The 14258-nt window shown below is 37.8% G+C and overlaps 1 protein-coding gene across 2 annotated transcripts in view; it reads left to right on the top strand.

Moving 5' to 3' along the window:
- LOC145770230 (cullin-2-like) overlaps positions 1-14258 on the top strand; it is a 49055-nt gene that overhangs the window by 24457 nt on the left and 10340 nt on the right. Inside the window, exons 5-11 of one of the 2 annotated variants that reach the window (XM_082581826.1) lie at positions 4544-4723; positions 6478-6588; positions 7003-7165; positions 8227-8351; positions 8838-9005; positions 9862-9987; positions 11341-11568. In XM_082581826.1, coding sequence (XP_082437952.1) covers positions 4544-4723; positions 6478-6588; positions 7003-7165; positions 8227-8351; positions 8838-9005; positions 9862-9987; positions 11341-11568 — 1101 coding nt within the window. Of the gene's footprint in view, positions 1-4543; positions 4724-6477; positions 6589-7002; positions 7166-8226; positions 8367-8837; positions 9006-9861; positions 9988-11340; positions 11569-14258 lie in introns of both variants that reach the window. The other variant, XM_082581827.1, reaches the window with a different exon arrangement.

The following is a 14258-nucleotide window of genomic DNA, read 5'->3' as shown; positions in this document are numbered from 1 at the left end:
GCTAACTTGAAGTCTAAACTTCAGGACTGAATCACAAAATAGTTTCACAATAAATACATCAGAAAAGAGCATTGATCTTTGATGTTTTATCATTATTCTCCTGCATGATAACGCAACAGCGGCAGTATATAATTATATTGGATGAATCTGCATCCATGTAGGAGTTTTCCAATTGCTTGATATGCATAAATTCACAATGATATGACACAACCGTGTAATATCATACATCTTAAGTACAGAATTAATAGGCTGAATTACAGTGCTTGAAGAATAGTTGAGAATTTTTCAAATTTGAGATGTTTTGTGATATTTACGACCTTCCTGACTAATTTACAGACTTATACTAATTATTAATTTAGTATGTTTGAATGTTAATCTAAGTTACAAATGTGTTTTTAAACGTTATTGTTGTTTTTTGACTTCGCTATTTACCTGCAATATTTGGTACAAATACAATGCTCAAATTATGAAAAAATGCATGAGCTATAATTAGCATGCATATTTTCAAGACAAAGAAAAATTGCAATTAACACAATGACAAAAATGTTATTTTTCTGATTTCAATGATAGTAATGGACGGTACAAGGTTACTATGGGTAAAATATCCAGCAAGACATTAGATAGTGAGCACAAGAGTTGATGATCATTTTAACCAATTTGAGAAAGTGGTAAGTGGTTACTGAAAAAACAGTTTTACTTTTACTCTTCTGCAATGGAGGAATTAAGGGACCAATTTGGGCAAACTTTGGATATTTGCAGTAGATCATATCTGCTCAGCATGTAGTTGCGCGATGATGAAGAAGTCAAAGATGGGGTATTAACTATGCACAGAATATCTTTTTCTGGTAGCCAACATCGATCTACTTGTAATGGCCACCGGAACTGAGTAGATGGTCCGTGTGGATGCATAAAAATGATTAGGAAATCACCAAACTCTTCAGATACCTTCTCCACCATTCCTATCCAGGGAAACTCATCATACATGCAACACACATAAGTTTGTTCCTTTATTATGAAAGGAACCTGCAATATTTCATCACTGCAAACCATAGGTTCAACATCTGAAATCGGAACCAGCTTAGGAGGAGTAGTTTGAGAGCTGGTTTTAAATGCTTTAAGAGTTGCACTTGTTGCAGGAACAAAGCGATGGTATTGGAGTGTACCTGGAATAGTTTTCGCACACTCAAATCTAGGTCGCAATTCCTCTTCTGAAATAGCTACTTCAGCCATGTCAACATGGAAAAAATAAATGCCAGAAATGTTGTGGAGGCACCATTCGAACATTGATGTGGTGGTTAAAATATGATCAGTGGAGGGTCTTTGGAGGCTTGCTTTACGAACAAGCCTTTTGACTGTACCTCCAATGCCATCGCAGGCACTCTTGCCATGCGAGGTTGCAAAAAAGTTCCATTCGCACTCTAGGTCAAAGTCTGCTTGGTGGTAACACAAATTGATAAAATTGTATTTATTCTTGTATTGACCACTGCACCCGTCTGTAAAGTAGTGAATTTTTTCAACTTGTGGAAGTTTAAGTTTCAGATAGGGGATTACATGCTTTAGAAAGGTGTGGACTACCACAGTGTTGTGTTCCTTGCAGTTACTGATAACACACATGTTAAGGTGTTCAAGGCTTTCATCGTCAGAGCGGTAGTATGCAACAAAGGGGTGGAGAGTAGCTTGTGAGTTTTCCCAATGGTAACTTTGAATCTCGTCTTGGATAACAAAGGAATAGTTTTCTGCAAAATCACCTTGTACAACAGCTTCTTTCATGGGCGTCATAGTAGATTTGAGATTGTTCATGTAACCTTTTTGAGATTTAGCAATATAGCTGTGACGTGTAAGTTTTGAAATCTGATTACTCAATGTATCTACAAATTCTTCTTTTGGTTCTACAATGGTGATTAATTGAGTACGATCAACACTCACCCATTGCTTATAACCTATATCATCCAGATCTGCTAATTCACCACAATTTTGCAAAAAATCGATAGTTCCCTGTTTGCTAGGGCAACTCTTACAATAGCCCATCATGCACGCTTCATTTTCAGTGGAACAAACACAACTTGCCATTAATTGATTTGTTGTGAAACTGAATGATTCCACCATGAGTTTTGGATTTTGATGTATCCTACACACGCACACAGAGTGTGTCCCTGAAGTTCCAGCTAATACGCACCATTTTGGTCGAAGAGTCGCAAATGTAGAAAACCCTACTTTGCTCAAACCAAACTGCATTTGAGTCGCATTAAAAGCTGCATGTAGCTCCTTCAAATTACATAGAACCAAACGTTTCTGGTGTTCTTCTTTTTCCCCATTTTTGTTACGAACACTTACTTTCTCCTTCGCTCCTGGACACATACGGCTGTTGTCATCATTTTCATAAAAATGTAGTATTTTATCCCGCAGTGTCAAATCCATAGCTTTTCCCTTCTTTTTGTCACATTGGCCTAATATTCCTTTTTCCTTTTTGACAGTCCTGCTCTTTTTAACCATGTAGTTTGTTGCTTCAAATAGTTGCATTGTGCGCTCAATGGTGAACGGAGAGAGAGTCAGTATTTGAACACGTTCAGCATAGGAATTACTTTGTTTGAATCTATTTTTCAGCTCATTGAACATAGAATTGTATAGTTCAAGATCGTGGTTTTCATTATCAGTCTCTGATTCTGATGATTCCAGTTGAGTTTCATAGAGCTTTTCCAGACCACGCCTTAGTTTGATTGTTCCTCTTTTTAGCTTCTGTTTTCCTTTTGATTTTTTGCTTGATGGTGCCAAGCCTCCGGTTTTGACGGGTGTTTCATCGAGCCGAACTAATGCAGCATTTATGTTAGTTAAAGAAGTGTTTTTTTCTGGTGAACTAAACTCTGTTGTACTCATAAGCTCACTGCTTTCGGTGTCAACTGATTCATCATCATGCATTTGTGTTGGATCTGAACATGTTGCCGCTGATGGAGTGCTAGTTTCATCAGGTGTTTGTTTTAATTTTATCATGCATGCACAACACACCTTCTCTCCTGGTATAACACATTCTGGTGGATTCATTAGGCTGCCATATGCAACAGCAGTCACAACTTGCAATGACTTTCTTCTGATTTTGCTGTGGCTTGAATAAGGATCACAACATTTCCTCTTCAGTGTTGAAAACTTCTTTATAAGCAGTTGATCGTGATGGCAACATATGGTTTCAATATCAGCTTCAGATATTTTGGTTCTTAATGCCAACAATTGAAGTTCATCGTCTTCCACATTTCGCATGGTCTTTTTTTCTGTGTGAGTGTTCTGATGACACGGACTATCTTTACTGTTAAAACTACAATTCTTTACCATCTTAAATCTAAATTTACTTTTAGCTTATATTGGTACTGCTATCAAATTAGTAAAAATTAACACCTGAAAAATGAAGATATTGAAAATATTTGCTAAATAATCACAACTTATAAAAAATAAAGGACTTCAAATGCTAAATCGCATGATTGCACCACACGTATCATGTGAATTGGCCCTAACGTTATGTTGCAGAGCGAACAGCATGCTTAACAACAGTTTCTTCCAAATAAACCTTTTCCAGTGATATTTCTCCATAATTAAAGTAGTACTATATATAATTAATTTTAAAAATGGTTGATCTGATCGTTTTGCAAAAAATTTCGCACTTGTGGCAAAAAAAAATTTTTTTTCACCGAATACAGAATTTTTACATCCACATATCTCAAAAACGAAAAATAATAGTGTTCTGATTTTTACAGAAGTAAAAGTCCATTACCTTGACTACAATTTGGGTGTTTCAAAATAAAAATCGAACTTGTTCCACAGGGTGAAATTCAAGGTCAAAATATAGGTGAAAAGGTCATTACTTCTAAACAAAGTTAAATTCAGATTTTATTGTCAAAAATGAATTCCTGAGTCAATTCCCTTTAATATGATACCTCACACATGGGTATTGGTCAAGTGGTTAATGAGATATTGAATTTTATAATTTGGCGCCTCGTCAAAAGGTCAAAAGTTCAAAGGTCAATATCTCCAGAACGAATGGTCCGATCGCGATAAAATTTAATATTTGGGGGTTTCTGCCCATATGCAACAAACGTGCCAAATTTCATCAAAATCGGAGAAGGTGGTGTTTAACCCATTGGGTGATTTGACATGGAATGACCCCAAACAGTGTGGACTCATTTTTGGATCAAATTCAACCAGCTGTTACGTGTGATCTACTGAATTGTTTTGAACAGAATTTGTACTAATGTGTAGAAAGATCATTTGTCTATAAGTTTGAAATGTCAATATTCTTTCTGACATTTGGTATGTTTAACTTGATATTTCATTTTTTGCAAGGTACCCAAAATCGATTATTTTGCTTTATCTTATCCCGGATCTTACCGTACCGCCTCTTAATTACCGTGGTAATCCGATTTCATGCACGCGCTACAAAACAATGAGCGCGCTCCACGCAATGCGGAGTGTGTGTGCCAGTACCTAACAATGGCAAATCATTTTGTTAATGTATTTTTTCTTTGCTTTGTTTATTCATGAGATTGCTTCTCTTCAGCTCGCCCTGGAAACATGGAAAGACAACATAATTCACCCTTTAGAAAATAGGCTGGTTTCGACAGTGTTGGAGGAAATACATAAGGATAGGAACCAACAGCCAGCCAATGATACAGACTCCTTGATTGTAGTTGAATCTTTTGTTACTGTTAATGAGTACAAAAAGAAAAATGCACTTACGGTGAGTTTGTAATATTGTTGTAAACTCACATGTAAAAATAAGGAGATCCATTGAACACCAATTTTTATGCCACATATTATGATAATTTTATGTAAAACTTGCTAATAAAGTACAGTAGTGTGCAAATTTATTGGGACAAAGAGAAATTTTCACATATTTTGAGTCCCTTTCATGTATTTGTCAATAACTGCCAATTATCTAGTCGTTTCCCGGCGACTTTTTCTCACAAGATCCCTTTGTGTTGGTTCTTCAAATTTAAAAAGAAAACTGGAAACTCTGTCGGGATTTGGCATCCGCAGGAGTCAACGTTGACTCATCAACAATAAGAAGAAGACTTCTTCAAGCAGGAAGGAAAGCCAGAAGACTTCAAAAGAAGCAGTTGCTAACAACTGCTATGAAGAAGAAGCGACTGGCATGGGTCTGCTACTATTCGGTGAGTCCGATTCGGTGAGTCCAATTCGGTGAGTCTGATTCGGTGAGTTTCTAACTTCTAACCCCTAACTCCTAACCCCTAACCCTAAAACGGCAATGATAATTAGGCTACGGTACCCAAAAATTTAAAAAAAAAATTGAAAAAATCCCCCGTTAAGGGATCGGACTCACCGAATCGGACTAACCGAATTGGACTCACCGAATCGGACTCACCGAATCGGACTCACCGAATCGGACTCACCGAAACGGGCCATTCCGGACTGGCATGGGTCAAAAAGTATAAAAAATGGGGGAAAGAGTGGCGCAAAGTTATTTTTTCAGATGAAAGCCATTTTGAAGTGCATGGCTAGTTGGCTACAGATCGCAATATGTGAGGCGAAGTGCAGGTGAACCCTTAAATGCTTCACACATTGACCAAGCTCCGAAACATCCCCCAAAGAAGATGTTTTGGGGTTGTTTTACATTCAAAGGCACTAGAAGATTATGTCCGGTTGAAGGGATGATGAATTCTGTTAAATATGAAGAAATTTTAAAGAAGAACTTGCTTCCAACGATGAAAGAAGCATTCCCAGATGGAAGGGGTATTTTCCAACAGGATCTTGCACCCTGCCACACGTCAAAAGCAATGCAAATTTTTTTAAAACAACCAAATTGAATGTTTTAGGATGGCCCGACAATTCTCCTGACCTGAACCCGATTGAAAAATTGTGGGCTATCATTAAAAAACGTCTTCAAAAGTCTGATTGCTCCACTAAAACCTAACTGATAGACGCCGCAATAATACGAATTTGGCATCATGATGACGAAATCAAAAACATCTGCTCAAACCTTGTTGATTTCATGCCAAAGCGGATTTCCATGCTCATTCAAGCTAAAGGAGGACATATTAGCTATTGAAACTATTGTTTGCAATATAAAATGTTTTTACATATTAAATTTCATTCTTTCAAAATGTGTGGTATTTCTCGGTTTGTTCCAATTAATTTGCACACTAACTGTAACATCTTTAACTTGAGGCAAACTTGTTGCAAGTATGATCCGTGGTATCTTCCCGTTCTACGTCAGGTTGAGCACTTCATTTCAGCTGTAAGGATCTGTTCTATACTGTATGTACTGGAAGAAAAAGGTTTTCTCACTTTTGGCCATTGAACGTATGAAATACGCTTTACAAACTTCAAGTTTTTTTTTTATTTTATTTGATTTTCGTCAGTGTACTAATGGCAATGTACCGTGGTAAACGTCGTTGGTTCAAGACGTGTTTATTTCAAATGTCACTGCTGTCCTGGCATTGTTCTCTGACGTAAATTGAACGTCAATTACAGTTTTATCAAGATGTATTTGAGAAACGATTTCTTGAAGAAACTAATCAATTTTATCGCGACAAAGCCAGCACTCTTCGTGTGGACACGACCTGCTCTGAGTACATGAAAATGGTAAGCATTAGATTGCAAATACAATTTATAACAACAGTCCAACACATACCGTATATAATTTGCACAAATATTAACAATTGCATGATTATAATTTTATTATACTAGTGTATCAGCAAGTGTGCTCAGTTTTCGGCCTGATACGTGTAATCTAAACCTTAATAGTGTGTTGCTGGGACACACATAAATGTGAAATTTAGGCATCAGTATTCTGCTGATCATTTGCAGACATTTCAAAAAAATCAGTCCTTGCAATTCAGGAAACAGGGATGACCGTAGTTTATGTTATAGATGACCGTAGTTGGAGTACCGTAGTTTATGTGGAATTGATCAGGCTATCTTGAATTCGTTCCTCGTTTTCATTACTCATTGTTAAGAAGTTGCCATTAACAAGAAACTGCTATTTTCATCTTGCAGATTTTGAGTTTGTTAACTGACGAAGAGATCAGAAGTAGGAAGTTTCTCCATCAATCCTCGTACAAGAAAGCCACCACAGAATGCCAACAACGCGTTATATTTGACCACGTGCAATTTTTACAAGCTGGCTGTCGTGACATGATCAGAAACGACTCGAGAAATGGTAAACGACACCATTAAAGTTGTTAGTATGTTAAATCATCTATTACAAACTGTTTAAAATCTGTCAAGATCATCAGCACATGAGTGGTGGATCTCGTATAGTATACCTTGAACCGGCGTAGACGTAGATGTGAGCGAAAGTTGGGTGGCTTAAGCTTGTGAACACCGGGCCCCATCAAGTTTTTAGCACAAAGTCTGGTATAGCAGAGTAAACACAAGTTTACCTCGAATAGAACGGGAATTGGGGTTGATTTTTGATATGTGTAATTTTATTGGGATCCTGCAGTAAATTCTGAAATCACTTGAAGAAAAAAAGGCAAACTTATTTTATGAATCAGTGTACCAGAATATGACGAGCATACCACCTTTTCAGTTTCCACGCCCCAGTCCAATTTTACACCTTTTTCAAGTAATGATTTAAAAAGTAAAATTTGATTGAATAAAGGCTTTTTCTATGTTTTAATCGTTACAGCTCCACATTCTTCTAGTGCTTGACTTCGGAATGGCCCGTTTCGGTGAGTCCGATTTGGTGAGTTCCCTATTCGGTGAGAGCCTTTTTCGGAGAGTTCCCTATTCAATGATTTTTTGATTTTTTTTTTAATTATTGGGTACCGTAGCCTAATTATCATTGCCGTTTTAGGGTTAGGGGTTAAGGTTAGGGTCTTATTTCAACGTTTAGCGACGTTAAAACGATGTAAAAGCGGCAATGATAATTAGGCTACGGTACCCGAAAATTTTCAAAACAAAAATTCAAAAAATCACCGAATAGGGAACTCTCCGAAAAAGGCTCTCACCGAATAGAGAACTCACCGAAAAAGGCTCTCACCGAATAGGGAACTCACCGAATCGGACTCACCGAATAGTACCGTAGCAGACCCGCTTGACTTACATGCTGTGACATGATCTATCGTGGAGATCTTTTACAGAGGTTGACAAGCATTGCTGCCCAAACAAATGTTTCTGAAGACTTTGTTCGGTTTCTTTGCTATATTTTTAATAATGGAAATTAAAGAACGAATTGGGAAAATTACAAACATTGTAAAATTTGTAATGATTATACAGATTTGCTTCACATGCATTTGTTACTTAAATCTGCGCCTGATGGATTGGGCCACTTGATAATGGAACTTGAAGCTCATATCAAGGAAACTGGTTTGGAACTTGTGAAAGGAATTGGTGGCATGAACGTAAGTTTGCAGAGAGTGAAGCGTGTGCAGAAAATTCAAATGATATGCACAAGACGCGTTAAACTACGACTCAATAAAGGTTTCAATAATAATTTGCGAACACGCTTTTACGATGAGACAATTTAGTTCAGTTTCATTGTAAAGTATCGTGTAAATGGATCATTAATCAACTGCCTGCACCTTCATTTTTGTTATCGATAACGCCCCGCACTCTATGGTGATTTGTAAATCACAAAGTTGTTTTGTAAATCCCGGTAAAATCCCTACAGTTTGATAGATATTTAACAGTTGTTATGCTCAACAAATAAAATGACATAATGATACAGTTGGTACTGGTACACTATACAAACATGCGTCGACATATTCCCACTTAGCAAATCATGTTTGATATATTCAGCCAACCTCTCTACAGACGGTTGAACAATATGAAATAGACTAATTTGCTTGACGAGGGTACATATGTCCAACTTTTTTATATTATTGCAGGTACCCTTGCAATTCGTTGAAACTGTTTTAGAAGTCCACAAGCGTTTCTCCGACCTGGTGAAAGAGCTTTTCCACAGCGAGAAGCAGTTTGTTCATGCTTTGGATAGGGCTTGCGCGTCGATAGTCAATTACCACCAGTCAGGACAACCTTGCAGAGCTGCAGAACTGGTACAGAAATTATTTTATTTTGCTGATATATAGCAGAAGGCGATTGTGTGGCGGATATGAAAGCCTTCATTTCCTGTAATTTAAAACACGACTTCTCAGCCAGCGGCGTCTGATTTCTGCGTTCAAGTAGACTTGCCACTGTCAAACCTTGTCATTTATACTCTCCATTGTTATAACTATATCAGTCAAATTTTTACATAAAAACCGTAAGGTTTGTCTATGAATTCCTGTGTTTGCGACTCTAATGCGAAGGACAAAGCACAGTAGTTAATAAACCTTCAAGCAAAAAATTCGTTTTTTGATACCGTCCCATAAAATGTAGCACTAGAATTAACAAATTTGCCATTATTCTCACCCCTTCACTGCCACATGTTTGTTCGAGTCCGACTTCTCAACTGTAACAAAATCCGAGGTCTAACCTCTCCACACTTGCGTGATAATGCGTGTTGGCTGATCTCCTATACTTCTATTAAGCGTCGGTTTGATCTGATCATATCGAATGAAATGGCAAGCTATCCTACTCTTAGTTAAATTTTCTATTGACGGTAAATTACGTGTATCATTGTATCACTTTGTTTTTACATACATCAGAATTTATTTTATTGCATTTTTGCCACAATATTGCCGTATCGCTGGTAGGCTGCTGAAACAAATTTTGACAATGGAAAGTGAGCCATGAGCTGTAGCATACGTTTGAATTTGTCAACTCATTTAAAATACTCATTTAAGTTATAAACGTCAATTCGTTTAAGTTGTACTCCTTACTGCGGTAAGCCGTAGCGATTTATTAAATATACACTAGAGTTCGCTATGTAATAAGCCTGCCGGCCCTGCCTACACAAGTTTTCAAACACAGGTCTGCAAATACTGTGACAACATTTTGCGAAAATCTTCGAAGTTTTCGAGCGAAGAAGCCGACGAGAAGCTACAGTCATCAATACTTGTGTTCCGATATATTGACGACAAAGACGTATTCCAAAAGGTTAGTTTACTGGCCAGCATCACCGCTGCTAGCGATACTATCAATTCATAACTCAGTGGCTTCAAGGTCACCTGTCTAAATGAACTGACGCATACTATCCGCATTACCATTGACTACAGAAACTAGTTTTCTCTGTAAATTTCACTCTAGATTTATCTAAAAACAAAGAATTAGCTGCCCATAGCCTGTGTTCCTTTGTTGTTTGATGTAATATTTCACATATATGTACAAAGTTAGTGTATTTTAGCCAGCCCTTCAGCTTTTGTATTTTGCTGATGACCAGCATGTGCACATCTGCAAATAGTGAAGTTGATTTGAAGGAGCGATCTTCCTGGCGTCAGTGCAAGGCTGACAACTCACTATAGAACAGCGAGCATCGCGTTTCGTAACCAAATCGGTGTGCGGAATGGCCCGTTTCGGAGAATCCGATTTGGAGAAATCCCTATTCGGAGACAGCCTTTTTCAGAGAAAACCGATTTTGTGATTTCTTAAATCCAGCGACGGCTTCTGTGTATTACAGAATTTGTATTTGGGTTGATGGTTTTTGTGTTTACCTTCCCATACCCATGCAAACGAGAAGGTGATTGTTTCAGTGAGGTAGATTTAAATTTGCTGATATCTTGCTGAAGAGCGATATCTAGCAACTTTAGTTGAGACATTTTCGCTGAAACTTCATTTGGTTAGCCACTATTAATCACGAAACGCCGTTTAACAACTGTATTATTTTTTTCGCTGAAACTTTGATTAACTTCTATTATAAGCTACTTCCTTTGAATAAACACTAAACAGATACTGATGTAAGATTTTAGAATTCTCCAAAAAAGGCTTTCTGCCAAGTAGGCCGTCTCCGAATAGTAGCAGACCGTACCAGTGTGGCATCCACGGTTACCATCAAGACCATTCCATAAACATAAGTATATTTTGCTCATACAAATGTTTCGCTCATTTAGCCTTGTGCTGACGTCAGGAAGATCGCTCCTTCTAAACAGTGTACATACATCCTTGTCGACAGTTAGTTTGGATGTTTTCTTTCCACAAGGGTAGGAATTCATTTGACTGTCAAAAACAGTCATCAAGAACTTTGTGGCATGAGTTAGTGGTGCGATACTGATGAGCCCATGAGTGAAACAAGTGTATGTCGCTGTCAATTCTTGCTACATTCGACTACCGAGCAACAATAGTGAAGTTGTTGAAGACCGTTTTTCGACTTTCAATTTTTCAATTTCTAATTAACCCTTTCAGAAAGGTGATGCATAACTGACATGGAGAAATACTGCTTTGGTTTAAAAGGATGAAAATGATGCTTTAACTACAATGCTTAAAAAAACTCAATAGGGAATCTTTTCCTTTCAGTTTTACAGTCGTGCGCTTGCCAAGCGTCTCATCAACGGAAGCTGTGTGATGGAGATGGAGGAACAGATGATCAACAGGTTGAAGGATGTTTGCGGATATGACTTCACCTCAAAGCTCCACTGCATGTTCACTGACATACGGATGAGCAGCGAGCATACAAAGAATTTCCACGAAAGCTTAGCAAAGGATGGCGAACCGTTGACCAATATGAACATCAATGTCTTACAAGTAAGGCCGCAATTTTATAATATTGCTTTACAGAATGTTGTTCAATATGAATATTTTCTGTAGGGTTTATTCAATCAGATGTGACTGAAATATGATAATGTTCTTTCAACTTTGCAAATAATGTGTAGTGTCTGTATATATTTATTCAAACCGGCTTAAGCGCTGCATTTTTCACAAGCTTTAAAATGCACTCATTTAGCTACTGCATGATCACTTATCTGGGGATGACGATGCCTGAAAAGATTGTTTTTGTATAGATTCTCTAGTTAAGCACCAAGCAAGTACTATATCTAAAATACCCTTAAAAATTTTGATAAAAATTATCAAAATTCAAACTTTTTTAATATTACAAAAAATACATAAATTAAGCAAGTGAAATGTATAAAAGTGCCCCTGACAGGTTGGATCCAAGTATAGTAACTTTTTTAAGCATTTCCTAGCGCAGAATTATGCTTAGCTAACTTTTTAATCTTAACCTCGTAGCTCGACTGGTTAGGGCGTAATTTATATCAAACGACTGCTCCGCAGCGCCACCACGGCGAAATTCCATATTTTACTATTCTGGGACGACTTTGGTGGTGTTACGTCATCCTAAGTGGGCGTCGTTAGCGACGGATAAAACAAACGTTTTCGTAGATGTAATTGGTGGATCACAGTTTGGTCGGAGTTGGTACAAGCGGTTGCTTTTTTCAAAGATTTATTGTTTTTGCAGTTTAACAAAACTGTACTGGATACGTTCCTACAAAACCTAAAATATACTTGAAGTGAAAAATGAAGAAATCGTACGAATCATCATTCATATTCACTATTCATAAATAAATAAAAGTTCTCTCTCTCTTATAATGTGCCTTCAGTTGGCCATTGGAATCCTGTGTAACGGCCATCTGGACTTGGAAAATTGTTTCTGATTCGCCAAACAATACATGACGTCAGCACAATCCGATTGTTGCTTCCTAGAGCATCACCTTGTAGTATCCACTCCAATACATGCCTGTAGGCAACTAACCGATAGCCTACTGCCTGCAAGGAAATAAAATCACTTCTTTTAGTGCGCATTCTTTAGCGTTTAGGGTATTTTTAGCCTAATGTAGCATCCTTACTCGTTTGATAGGTTTCCGTTTTCTCCTTTCGGTTTATTGTTTTCCCCCAGTTCTTCCTGCTCCTCATAAAAAGTCCTCAGAACTGCAGGATGTAAGTGTGCCTCAAAATCGGTCAAATTTGTAACACAACTAGATGCGTCTTTCTTCAAAAGTTCTTTCGTCTGTGGCACTTCATGGCAACATACACATTCATTGGGCTGGGGCATAGACTCGCACTTGTGGCAAACGCACCACCTAGAGTGCTAGTTGTGGCAATCGCAGCACCATAACAAAATCACCGTCAGTGAAGTGAACATATACGACTAGTTTTGTATGGCCCATCCCACTTTCGAACACTTGAAGAAAACTTTGGCCATTTTCTTCTCAGCACCTTGTTTTGTGGGAAAGCGTGAAAAGATAGCACACGGTCTTTGTCTCTGACAGTGACACTGTCACATAAACAGCAATTTGTAGGCATTGCCTCAACCATAAATTAAGGGTAACTTACAGTATTGTTTGGGAGATACTGTTGTTACACTGCAAATGGCTATAGCCAGATTAGGACAAATAAAAAATTATTAAAATTGTAGCCCTACGAAGCTACAATTTCAGTTGAATTGAGATGCTGTTTGATAAAAATAAGCTCAACCTATTTGATCTAAACCTGATACTGTAGTAATAATAAGTTTACTTTTTCATTTCGGTAATTCTTATTTTATACATGCTTTAGACCAACAGAGCCCCACACATTCACGTTTTGCAGTAGTCGTACTATTAGTCAGGTTCACTATGTCAAAAAAAAAAGTTTCGTTTAAATTTTTTGGAGATTAGCAAACCTATACATCTTCGGAAAGCTTAGATCATGAGGAATCCGAAAAACGTTGATTACATTTGCAGAGATGTCCGCTTGGCCGCCATTTTGAATTTTCAAAATGGCTGCCGCAAAATATATATTTTGATATATCTCGGCTCCTAATAAACTTAGAAACTTTATCAAACATGCTAATTCTATGTTTTAAGGGTCAAGAAATCCATTAGAAGCATACCTAGATACCTGGCGTTAACCACTTTGCAATTATCCGCCATATTGGTTTTCAAAATGGCCGCCGAAATTATATTTCGTTACATTACTAGCCTACTTACTAGTTGAGATATAAGACTTCATTCAACAATAACATGCTAGTGCTAAGTTATGTTGACTAAGGAAATCATTAGAAGCGAGCCTGCACGCCACTGTCATATTTTGGACAAACATTTTCCAACAGCTGTCCTGAGTCTTATTTTCAGCATTACAGTCAACGTCATTTTCGCAGTCTATCCCACACAGGCACAAGTCGGTGCAGGTCAAGTTGTTCCTTCGACACGAACATCTCTGGGTTGAGCAGTTGGTTTTGCATTGGCATCGGTCTAGCTGAATAATGGCTTGTGGTGCAGGTAGAATCTTTGTGGTGATAGGTGAAATCCCACTTTCATGCTGATGGTAGCCATTCCGAAATAGATCAAGGAGCTGTTGCCACATGACAGTGGTGTGGTACCAGACACGACTCTGAACTCGCACGCGTTCAACGTGCTCCTCTAATGCACCAATTGTTGGAGGCAAGTTTTGATTCT

This window comes from Aplidium turbinatum, chromosome 5, assembly GCF_918807975.1.
Source record: "Aplidium turbinatum chromosome 5, kaAplTurb1.1, whole genome shotgun sequence".
Classification (NCBI taxonomy): Eukaryota; Metazoa; Chordata; class Ascidiacea; order Aplousobranchia; family Polyclinidae; genus Aplidium; species Aplidium turbinatum.
Note: the sequence above shows the minus strand (reverse complement) of the source record. Positions and strands in the feature narration are given on the sequence as shown.